This window comes from Elaeis guineensis, chromosome 9 (genome assembly GCF_000442705.2).
Source record: "Elaeis guineensis isolate ETL-2024a chromosome 9, EG11, whole genome shotgun sequence".
NCBI lineage: Eukaryota > Viridiplantae > Streptophyta > Magnoliopsida > Arecales > Arecaceae > Elaeis > Elaeis guineensis.
This window is the reverse complement of record NC_026001.2, coordinates 1844215-1854824: the sequence shown is the minus strand read 5'-3', so window position 1 is coordinate 1854824 and position 10610 is coordinate 1844215. Positions and strand designations below refer to the sequence as shown.

General features: G+C 44.5%; 1 protein-coding gene across 2 annotated transcripts; it reads right to left on the bottom strand.

Moving 5' to 3' along the window:
• Positions 1 to 1469: 1469 nt before the first annotated feature.
• Positions 1470 to 4905, bottom strand: LOC105033884 (serine/threonine-protein kinase AGC1-7). 2 transcript variants are annotated; one of them, XM_019846799.3, is made up of 2 exons: positions 4322 to 4905; positions 1470 to 2792 (listed from the first exon to the last, which is right to left on the bottom strand). In XM_019846799.3, the coding sequence occupies exons 1-2, from the start codon at positions 4846 to 4848 to the stop codon at positions 1907 to 1909; spliced, it is 1413 nt and encodes a 470-aa protein (XP_019702358.1). In that variant the 5' UTR covers positions 4849 to 4905; the 3' UTR covers positions 1470 to 1906. The 2 variants fall into 2 exon arrangements, with proteins under 2 accessions (XP_019702358.1, XP_010907156.1); XM_010908854.4 differs by having other exon boundaries at positions 1470 to 2732; positions 4322 to 4864.
• Between the last annotated feature and the right edge of the window lie 5705 nt (positions 4906 to 10610).

Below are 10610 nucleotides of genomic sequence, written 5' to 3'. Positions count from 1 at the left end.
GCATAGACTTGGGCGTTCACGAGCAGAGGTGCAAGCCTTGAAGAGGGTTGGGGAGGGTGAATGAGAATAGCAGAAGAGCTGGGAAGCGGAGTGGAGGAGGAGGATAGCATGGTAAAGTCCAAGGTGGAGGAGGCAGCGGTGGGCCTAGCAGCAACGTTGAGGGTGGTGGACACGAGGGATTGGAAAGAAGAACGAGGAAGGATAGAGAAAGAGAACGAAGAGAGAAGAAATCTTTTATATTGAAGTTAGCGACAACGAGGTAGCCATGGGCCTCTCGGAGGTGGCGCAGCTGGCAGCAGCATTGGGAGTGGCAGCGAAAGCGAGGGATAGGGAGGTGAGGGGAAGAGGAGGAGGAGGAGGAGGAAAGATTTTCTACTTAAAATAGTCCTAAAGTGCAATTTAATGGACAACTCAACTTACCACACAATTCGAATTCCAAACATCCAAATAAATCGATTAATCTACATCCTCAACTTGAACCGCATGAGACTCCAGTGACGGAACTCCAAGCAACCTCTTAGTTATTTTTTGTTCGCAACGTGCTCACGGGCAATTAGTTAGGCTGCATGTGCAGCGCATGCAAGAACGAGGATAGATCGATGCCCATTATTCTATAGATAAGCCTTTAACTGCAAGAAAGAAATAATTCAAGGGAAAAATCCTGCTGCAACATCTAGAAAGGCATATTTAACGGATTATGGTTTTCCTTGATATGCATGAAGGTAGGCAGGCAGGATTTACGGTATAGTTTGAACAAAAGTAAATCATGTTAATATCAAATATATCCAATTCTTGTCCTAGTTGTTTTATGTATCTCGAGAGTCATGCTGTAGAGCTACATTTAATTAGGGCTGGGCATGACCAAGCTTGGCTCAGTTAACCCTCGTGGGCATCAGAAGATTTGTAATTACTTTATTCTTAAATTAAAGCATCGTCCATTCTTAATTCCTTACACATAAAACTGAAGGTCTCCACTACTGCAGATGCTGCAAATAGTTTGATACATTAATTTTGGAACATCCATGTACTGTTGCCGCTTCCTGGCAAGTCCGGATGCAAAAACTCAGGCTTTCGGGAGAGGAAAGCGGCCCAGAGATAGGGACGGGACATGTTAGAAACCTAATCAATGCATCTGTTCAGTTTTTGGCTATATACAACAGAGAGCTCAAGCCCCCAGCTGCCATCGATGTTGTTGTCTCTCATCCTGCCACCAGTTGCTGGGACTCTCGCAGTGTTTATTTCCAACAGTATTATACCAGCAGCACTCTCCACCCAAAAGCACCGAACCATCCCCACCCCACAAACAAAACAATCATTGTGTCCGACATGTCACCATCCACCTCCTCCCACGCCACCACCACCATCCTCTGCCCACTCGACAGAGATAAAGAATAAAGAAAAAAGTGAGCCCCCATTAACACACGCACCCGTCCATTGCCAATTTTTATACTTAACCACGCACCCGTGCATTCAAAACAAAAGACATCAATTAGGATATTAAATATTAATAAAAGTATATATCAAATTTGATGAAGAGCTCTCATGCATGAATCCATGAGAGATGCTCTCTGAGAGAGAGAGGGAACAACATAACAAGACCGTGCCCCCACACCATGTTCCATTGACGCACCCGTCACAAGCCAACAGCACCAAACAGTGGGCGACAACGCGGTTGTTCTCATCGTGTCTCCCCGCCCCCGGCTCCAGCAGTTCCCCAACAATCGTCCAACCCCAGCCGTACACGTGGTCTTACTTTTTTATTTTTTTTCTTTTATCTCCAAATATGTGACGCAACATACACTAAGTTTGTAGCCCAGTCCGGAAACCAGTCACGTCTCGGTTCCAGCCAACACGGTCCCTTTCTCTCGGGCCAAACTAAAGTAAAATTGGCTCCACCCGACACGACCTAATAGTATTCCACCGGCGTGCCGGGACTGCTGTCGTCCGACACGTCCCGGCTGCTACCACTGATACTGAAGGGCGCCGGAATATATGGCGGGACCGCGCATCTAAGTAACGCCCAGTTGACGCCGTTAAAGAACGTGTGCCGTTTGATCGCCGTCGCGCCCATCGTGGACCCCATCCGCCTCGCCGGGTCTTTGACTAATAAGCCGGCGATGAGGTCCTTGGCCGATGCCGATACCGAGGGTTCTTTCGGGAACTCGAGCGCCCGGGCGACGATATTGGCGAGCGTCAGCTCGTTGTCGGAGCCTTTGAAGGGCGTGACGCCGTAGAGGAGCTCGAAGATGAAGACGCCGAGGGTCCACCAGTCGACTGTGCTGCCGTGGCCCTCGCCGGAGACGATCTCGGGGGCGAGGTATTCGTGGGTGCCGACGAAGGACATGGAGCGGAGGTCCACGGGCTCGGCGACGAACTCGAGCCCGCTGGCGTTGCCACGGCGGCCAAGCTTCCAGCGGTGGCGGCGCTTGGGGTGGAAGCAGGAGACGGCGGGTACGATGCAGCTGGGGAGGATGCAGGAGGCGGCGGGGTGGTGGTGGTGGTCCGATGCGGAGGCAGAGCCGGCGGAGGAGGTTGGGGCAGGAAGGGGGTTGTGGTCGGAGATGAGGTGTGCGGTGGTGGTGGGGCCGTCGCACTTGAGGGAGAGGTCGAAGTCGGTGAGCATGATGTGGCCGTCGGATCGGACGAGGACGTTCTCAGGCTTGAGATCGCGGTAGACGATGCCCAGCATGTGGATGTACTCGAGGGCCACCACCACCTCCGATGCGTAAAATCTGGACAGCGACGTAAAAATTCCACAATTGATAAGATAATCGCCACCCGCAACCACCCGCCTACTAATAATATCAGAGGTCAATGTAGCCAACTTGCATTTAAAAAGAATAATAAACAGGAGGAGGACAATATAAAGAACTGCATTATTGGAGTTTGTAGAAGGCGTGATGAATTAATTACGGAACAGCGCTCTTCTCTTTACGAGAGAATCCACGTGAGGTGTTCATTAGTTAAAGCTCACCCCACAGGTTACGCTAATTCAGATCAAAACTACTGACCATTCAGTGATGCACACCAAAAGTGAGGGCACAAAAGCCATAATATATGCATTATGGATTTGCAGACTCGTCATATGCGGAGGCGACGTGGTATTTCGATGCTAATAATTCTTCTTTTTCTTTTTTTTTTTGATAAAGGATGCTAATGATTCTTCTGTGTAAGATGCTTGTTGGATTTCTAGAAGAGTCACATACATGTAGCGTGACTAATTAGGCATGAAGCTAAGGGATCGGAGATTAGGAGGAGGACAGGAATTAATCTAATTTTTCAAACTTACTAGTTTGGCTTGTTCAGATGAAAACCAAATGACATCTTTTATAATAATTGTTCACTCTTCGATCGTACGAGAGCTGACTCCTTTTAATTGTACTTTTGTAAGGATTTAGGGTTTTTCCCCCTATGTCAGAGGGGGGAGAAAAGTATTAATTGCTAACAACAGCCACTCCATTCTATCCTTAGTACTATGTCCTAAGTAGGAGTTTGATACACTGGGTAAGTGAGTCGTCATGGGGAAATGGACCGCTTATAGGGCACCATGTCATCATTCGTTGACTGCCAGACCGGATTCCAGGCATTTTCCGTTTGCCAAATTCATTTTAGGCAAACGAAAAACGTAAGGTAATGTTCCTCAAAGGATAGGAACAGAAACAATCTCAAAACAAAAGACTTTTGTGATCTCCAAGTCGAGCTATCACTTCCTCTCGATCAGACATGCTCGAATAGTGTGATATCTGCTTGATGTATCAAATCACATCCACATTCGCTACACTAGTCTAGGACTCTAGGATTCCAAAACCTCAACTTGGATCCATTCGAGGGATGTGGGCCCAACTCAGGAGACTGGAGCAGATGGAACCCAGTGGACATCGACGCCCAAAGTCTTTAGCTCTCCAAAATGGAAGTTGAGCCCATAAACTTCATCTCTTTAAATTCGACATAAAATCCTTCAATTCTCTCTCACCTCGGGTTAATATATTAATTTTGTTTCCTTTTCAAAAAGAAAAGGCGACACCGAAACGTCTGCTGGATCTAAAAAACATAACTTAGATGCAAGTATGCAACAAACAAATAAACTCAAATCATTAGTTTCTCAGTTCCACTAAATTCTCTTTTTTTCTTGAAGGTCGGACTTCCGAATCCCCGTGCTGCAGGAATCCAGGGCACTGATCCAGATAAAATTTTCAAAAAAAAAAAAAAAAAAGATATTTGACAAATAGAAAAAACATTGTATTTTACTTAAAAATTTCAGCGATATTATTATTAGTTAGGGATATATATAATATTTTTGTTGCTGAGTTGCGCCACTGACCTGACGGCGGACTCGTCGAACCGCTTCCCGGGCTGCCGCTGCCGGAGGACGTGGAGATCGCCGCCGGGGCAGAACTCAGTAAGGAGGCACGACCACCGTTCGTTCTCCGCGATCCCGTATAGCCGCGGCAGGAACGGATGGTCCAGGTTCTCCAAGATCTCCCTCTCCGTCCTCGCCCGCCCCTCTTTATGCCGGCCTTCCAGCTCCTTCTTGTCCATCACCTTCGCCGCCACCACGCATCCTTCGCCCCCGCTGCACTTGAGCTCCGCCAGGTACACGCTGCCGATGTCCCCGCTTCCGAGCCGCTGCACGAATCTCATATCGGAGAGCGCGAGCGTCCCGCCACCGCCATCGGATCTGAGACGCCGGACAGCGTCGAAGCAGGGATCGCCGGCGGAGTGGGGCTTGATGGGACCGGAAGAGGAGGAGCCGGAGCCGGTGGAGGTGGACGACACAGTCTCGTAGGCGGAGCGGTCCGACGAGCCGAAGCTCATGCTCTGGAGGTCGTCGGCGGGATCGTCCGGCATGGCGGCGATTGGGAGGAAGAAGGGAGAGAAATTGGGGGAGACGAGAGGGAGGAGGAGGGGATTTTGAAGTAGTGGGGGGAGGGTGTTTGGGCCGGCGAGCAGCGGTCGGGCCAGTTGGCGGGCCCTGGATGTGGGGCTGCCCCTTTGCGACACGAGTCAGGGACCCCATGGAACCAGAGATTCCGGCTCGGGTTTGGATTTTGTTAGACCCACCGGCCTCTTTACGCTGCTCCGCGGTTCGAGATAGGAGGTGCCGTAAGATTTCGTCAGTCCAGATGGACGGTTCTGCTTGGCTTTTCCACTCCACCGGGGTGCAGCAAGGAGTGCTGCCGTACATGGTGTTCCCGGAGGAGCATCGTAACATGACCCATGGATCCATTCGATTTAAGTGAATGCTTGAAGGACTCCACGATGAACCCAGAAAGGGCCCCGTGAACAAAGTGGCGGACGGAGGACGGCCGACTAACTCTATTATCCGGGCCCACGACTATGTAGTTCAATTTCGAGGTTCGTTTAATAAAACCCTGTTGGTTTAAGTGTTTAAGTCCGCAGTTAAGTAAATGTTAGCGTATTAGTCGGCGGTTAACGTGGGCAACGTTAACGGAGCTTTTTTTTTTTTTGGGTAGAAATTAACGGAGCTATTTAAGAAGGCAGTGATGGAGACAACATGGGAACGCGGTGCCACCGAAGGGTTGTGGTGAAGTGAAGCGGAAAGCCGGGAGCCAGGGGTTCTTCCCGGGTGCAATTAATGCTTGGGTCCGCTGCCGCGATGATAGCTGGACCAGCTGAGTGGCAATTTGGCTTAGACCTGGGTCCTCGATTGCGGATTGAGAGCGCAAAGCCTTTTTTTTTTTTTTTTCCTTCCTCTTCTTTTTCTTTTTTTTGGTGTGTGAAAAGGACTACTATTGGATTGGAAGGATAGGACGAGTACTATAACATGGCGTATGACGATGGCATTAGTTGGCGTAAAACCGTGAGGGTTCTCGAGTGCGTGACACAATGAGGGATCCGGCAAGGGCATCGGCGCGCAAATTCACATATATTCTTTGAAGGGGCATCTAGCGAGCTAGAGTTCTTGTATGGCACTGTCCAGCAAGGACAGGTAATTCCGTAGCCACATGACACTACTGACTACTCGCTGTAGCCATCGTACTCTAATAAACTTGCAATGGTTGCATTTGAAACAAGCTAATGGTACAAGGTTTTTCAAAAATAGTTTGGGCAGGTCGAATTATTCGAACTTGTTTACAATGAAATTTAGTTATATCCCAAATGGTTAGTCTTGGATCTTGCATCTCACGGTATTGATTTGGTTCTGTTTATTGCAACGAGAAAACCATGGCATATCATGTGTGATGCACATGTAACTTGAATTCTTAAATATTAAAATTTATTTAAATTAATAAATAAGCCTTACACTTCTTAGTTAACAGCCACGCGCACACTAACTAATGTGGAGTGGAAAATAGAGATAACACATAAATTTTATCATATAAAAAAATAGATCGACAAAATTGTAGCATAATGTACAAAAATATGCCGATCACTTTTCTAACAATACTAATTGCCCTTTCCACATTGATAAACAACATAAGTTTAAGCCGTTTTTGCTCAAAATCTTAATCATTCTATCATGGAACATAAACTAATTTGGATGCTCAAAATTTCAAATGTCAATTTAGTATTCTATTATGCGACGGTTTAGATAGCAAATGAATGTCTCAAATTAATCACATGAAAGAAAGAAATTGATTTCTAAGATATAATTTCTTTAGCATCCTTGAAGATCCGTCACCTAGTTATTCTTATACTAGAGCAATATACCTTGAACATGAATATGTAGATACTAGCATCCACCAAAATATGAAGTTTTGTTTACGATGTCACGATCCAAGTTTCTACATGTGACTTGGTTTTTAGTGAGTTTGGCATATCTTTGAATCCATCTCAACATTCAAATTGTCTTGGAATCTTATTATTAATGGTGTCTTATGGAAAAAGCATAGACTTATTTGGCTTTATAAATTACAACAGGGATTAGAGTAAGATCTGTCTATCTTGAGCTTTTCTTGGAGAGAAAATGACTTGTTCAATGGTCGAGAGGAGATTGCCAGTTAATTACAGGGCAGAAGTAGAGCAATAGGAACACTCTGTTGCGAAAGAGATGCTAGGCCATAATGACTCAAATAAATAAATGGTGACTTTTTCTATTATATAATTGGGGGATGGAGGAATATGACAAAACATAGAAGAGTGGGTACGGTGGAATAGAACTTACATTGAGGACTTAATTTGGCAAGTCCATGATCATGGGCTATGGGTCTCTCGACCACTTATTTCTAATGACATATACAAATATGTATGCAGTCATTTTATAGGTGAAGTTTAAATTTATATCTTCGATATAGTCTCCAAATAATCTAATAAAAAATCAAGTTATTTTCGATGATCGGGTACACGCACATGCACTGCACAACAAAAAAATAAAAAAAAGAAACCCTTGCATGCAGCCATCCATCATGCACATTGTACGTGATTGCATGCAATCATCCATCATGCGATACATTGTAGATATCATAAAGAACGCACACTGAAATATTAATCACGATGTAAAAGATAATCGACGTATATCAAATTCAACGTGGCTTATTTTTCAATAAGAAGAGGACCTCTGCCCGCTCCAACTATTAGATTTTGACCATATGGAATGTTGAACGTCATATTTAGTGGCTAGTTAGGCTATCTTTGCCATCGGAAAGAAAGGAAGATAACCAGTGGAGCAGACCCGCTCCTTGGATCAACACACGGAAATGATGACACCACGTTACTGCTTTTGACTCTCATCTTGAGCTGGTGCTTGGCTCTGGGAATTTGCTTTCGGGGGCCGGCTTCTTGTTCACTTTGATGGCTCTTGGAACGTGTCGTCAGAGTGCTGCACGGAGGGTCAAATGTTTGGGGCCGTACCATAAAATCACTTTGGAACAACCAGCATTGCAGGCTCTCAGAGCTCTTCGTTCGTGTGGTATATATTAATAATGCCCTTGTTTAGCGCCTTCCTTTCTTGTTTACGGACCCGATTCCCGGGCTCCACGTGGAGGCTTTGGCCGTATGCTTTTGAAATTTTACTGAATGTCACTTTAGATCCGGTTGGAAGGTGAAAAGTAACATGCTATGGCGTTCGATGTGGAGACCGGGCTACATTCTTCCGCCTTTTCGCTGCGAAAGCTTCTTCTTGTCGGTTTCCCAAATTCCACGGTGAGAAATCAAGCATGATGGCTCCATCATACGAGATTAAGCAACTTATCCAAGGAAGATAACGCAATCTTGACTGGTTCCGTACCCGGAGGACTCTGTTTCCCACCACAGCTCTTCAGCAAGATGGAGTAAGCCATGGTGTTTCTGAGTGTGGTCCCTTCTATGTACTCGTGGAGAAGGTATTTGAGCTCCTCATTCTATGCCGTTGGAGCCTTCCCGAGTTTTCAAATTTTACTTGGAGCGGGAGAAATCGACGCAGGGTTTACGCGCGTTGAAGACTGAATAATTCAGGTTGTTCTAGAATTTTGACGGCAATTGTTTGATGATCATAAATGATGTTTCCTCCTTCAATATGAAATTCATTTCGGTGAACCGATGGGGTATGTGTTTAGGTTTGGCTGATAAAATCTTGAGATGTACATGAAACTGGAACTGTACTCTTGTAGGGTCCATTTTATGGCAAATAGTGCCACGGGACTTGTCAGGATTAATACTCGGATATCCGTCTACGATGGCAACCCGACAATGTAACTCGGTAGTTGGCCGAATATGTCCGAAATTTTTTTGGGTGATAACTTAGTCATCAACTCGACAGCTGGCCGATTGTTTTATTTGGAGGCAGGCCGAGTATCTATTATAGTTTGCAGAGCACCTGTAACATTCGACCTAAAAAATTTAGGGGTCGGTCAAAGAACGTTACTTAATGTAGATATTAATTGATCATAATTATAGGATCGTGGGTTAAAATAACTGTCCACTCACAGTCCACTACAAATTCATAACTCTTACATTTTAAAATCAAAATCAACGGAGGTTATCAGATAACAGCTACCCCAAGAGAGGTAAGATGGAGACTGAGAGGAAAATTCTAAGCTCTTATAGGCATTTCTTAGCTTTCACACTGTTGGCTCTTTCTATTATTTTTTTTTTTATTTTGATTGACTTAAATATTGATAGATTTTTTGCCGGACAATCTCTAACAAGCAAATTTACTTTATACGTCCACAATCCCTTTAGAAGCAAAACGTATTTATTCAGCTACCATTCAATTATCTCATCGGAGTTTAGCAGCAGTACTCTTATTATGTGCATAAATATTTTTTTTCTTATGTTGCAATGGGGCTTTATAATTTTTTTTGCCATATGGCGGGAGGAAAATGATGTAACTTGTATGATTTGTTGTTAGATATGAAGAATGGTTGACTATGGAGTTACTAGATTAGCAATTATGGCCTCGATTAATCATTTGGTTGCGTGCATTATGGATGATGTGATCTAAATATGTAAGCTCGCGGCTGTTACTATCCAATCTAGTTGGCCAAATCGGTGATCAATAATGGTGATCAAACTGGCCGACTAGTAACCATGAAGATTGTTACTACACCATAAATAAATAAAAAAGATCCTAGTTGACTTATATCCTTTAATAAATAAAAAGGTACTGGCCTAAAATCTTACCATTCTATATTTGGCTTTACCATATATGGAGATTAATAAATCTTGTAGACTCATTTGTTTCGTGAAAAAAATTTAATCTCCCTTGAATGTATTTTCTGAAAAGTTGATGCTTAGATATATTGTATTTGTGAAAATGGTTTTGTGAAAAAGTTGTGTAAAATATTTTTTGTGTTCTTAATGAACTGACTACAAAGAGAAAAAATAGGATATAAGTTACTAACTAGGTTAAAGGGCGTTCCTAAAAAGAAGGCTTTTACCTTGATTTCCAACCCATGGTAAAGTAGAATTTCTATGTCCCTCACAGGTTTCTATTGTCTGAGGTGAAAAACTTATTCCCATGGAAGACTAGTTTCTATTTTTCTCATTTGATACCTTCAACTAAACATATATAATCTATTTTGCCATGTTTCTTCCGTGGATCGCGCTTCAACCCCCCTTCTTTTATCGGCAAACCAGTCGAGTCCGGTAAGTTCATTATTCCACCATGAGACATGGATGATATTTCTCACCCCTCCAAGGCCGCCTGCTTTCAAAGATATGTATCAGATTAGTTCATAATTTAGTATTGAAACCTAAAGATTTTGGACTCTTTCATGTTCAGTCCTTGAAGTTGATAACTTGGTTCGTTAATGACAGCCATCCATGTACTGTGGGACGACAGAATCTTGTGCATTATAGGGCCATTGCTTTATATAGAGCAATTGTTCTTGATGCATCATGATCATTGTTTAACATAAGAACGGGTATGCTTATGAAACGAGACCGTCAAGTTTGATTTGGAGCTTCAGAGGATACGGCCTCCAACTTGGAAGCAACTCACGAAACCCCAGGTCCAGGTGGCCAGGTCTTGCAAACAACCCCGTGATCGCTGTCTCGCATGCTTGACCCACTCCAATGGACAGCTGTCCAACCTAATGGCCGGGCACCGACACGGTCCATGCCTACCGCTCGCAGCGGCGCATCCATGGAATACCATCTGATCGGTACTGCTACATGGTGAGGCAGAAATGTATGATGTGGGAAGACGGCTGAGCGAAATTTTAGTCTTC

Coding starts and splice junctions, on each gene's coding strand:
- LOC105033884 (XM_019846799.3), bottom strand. CDS start 4,848: ATGCCGGACGATCCCGCCGACGACCTCCAGAGCATGAGCTTCGGCTCG. Junction 2,793..4,321: donor TTCGACGAGTCCGCCGTCAG/GTCAGTGGCGCA, acceptor TATTATTAGTAG/GCGGGTGGTTGCGGGTGGCG.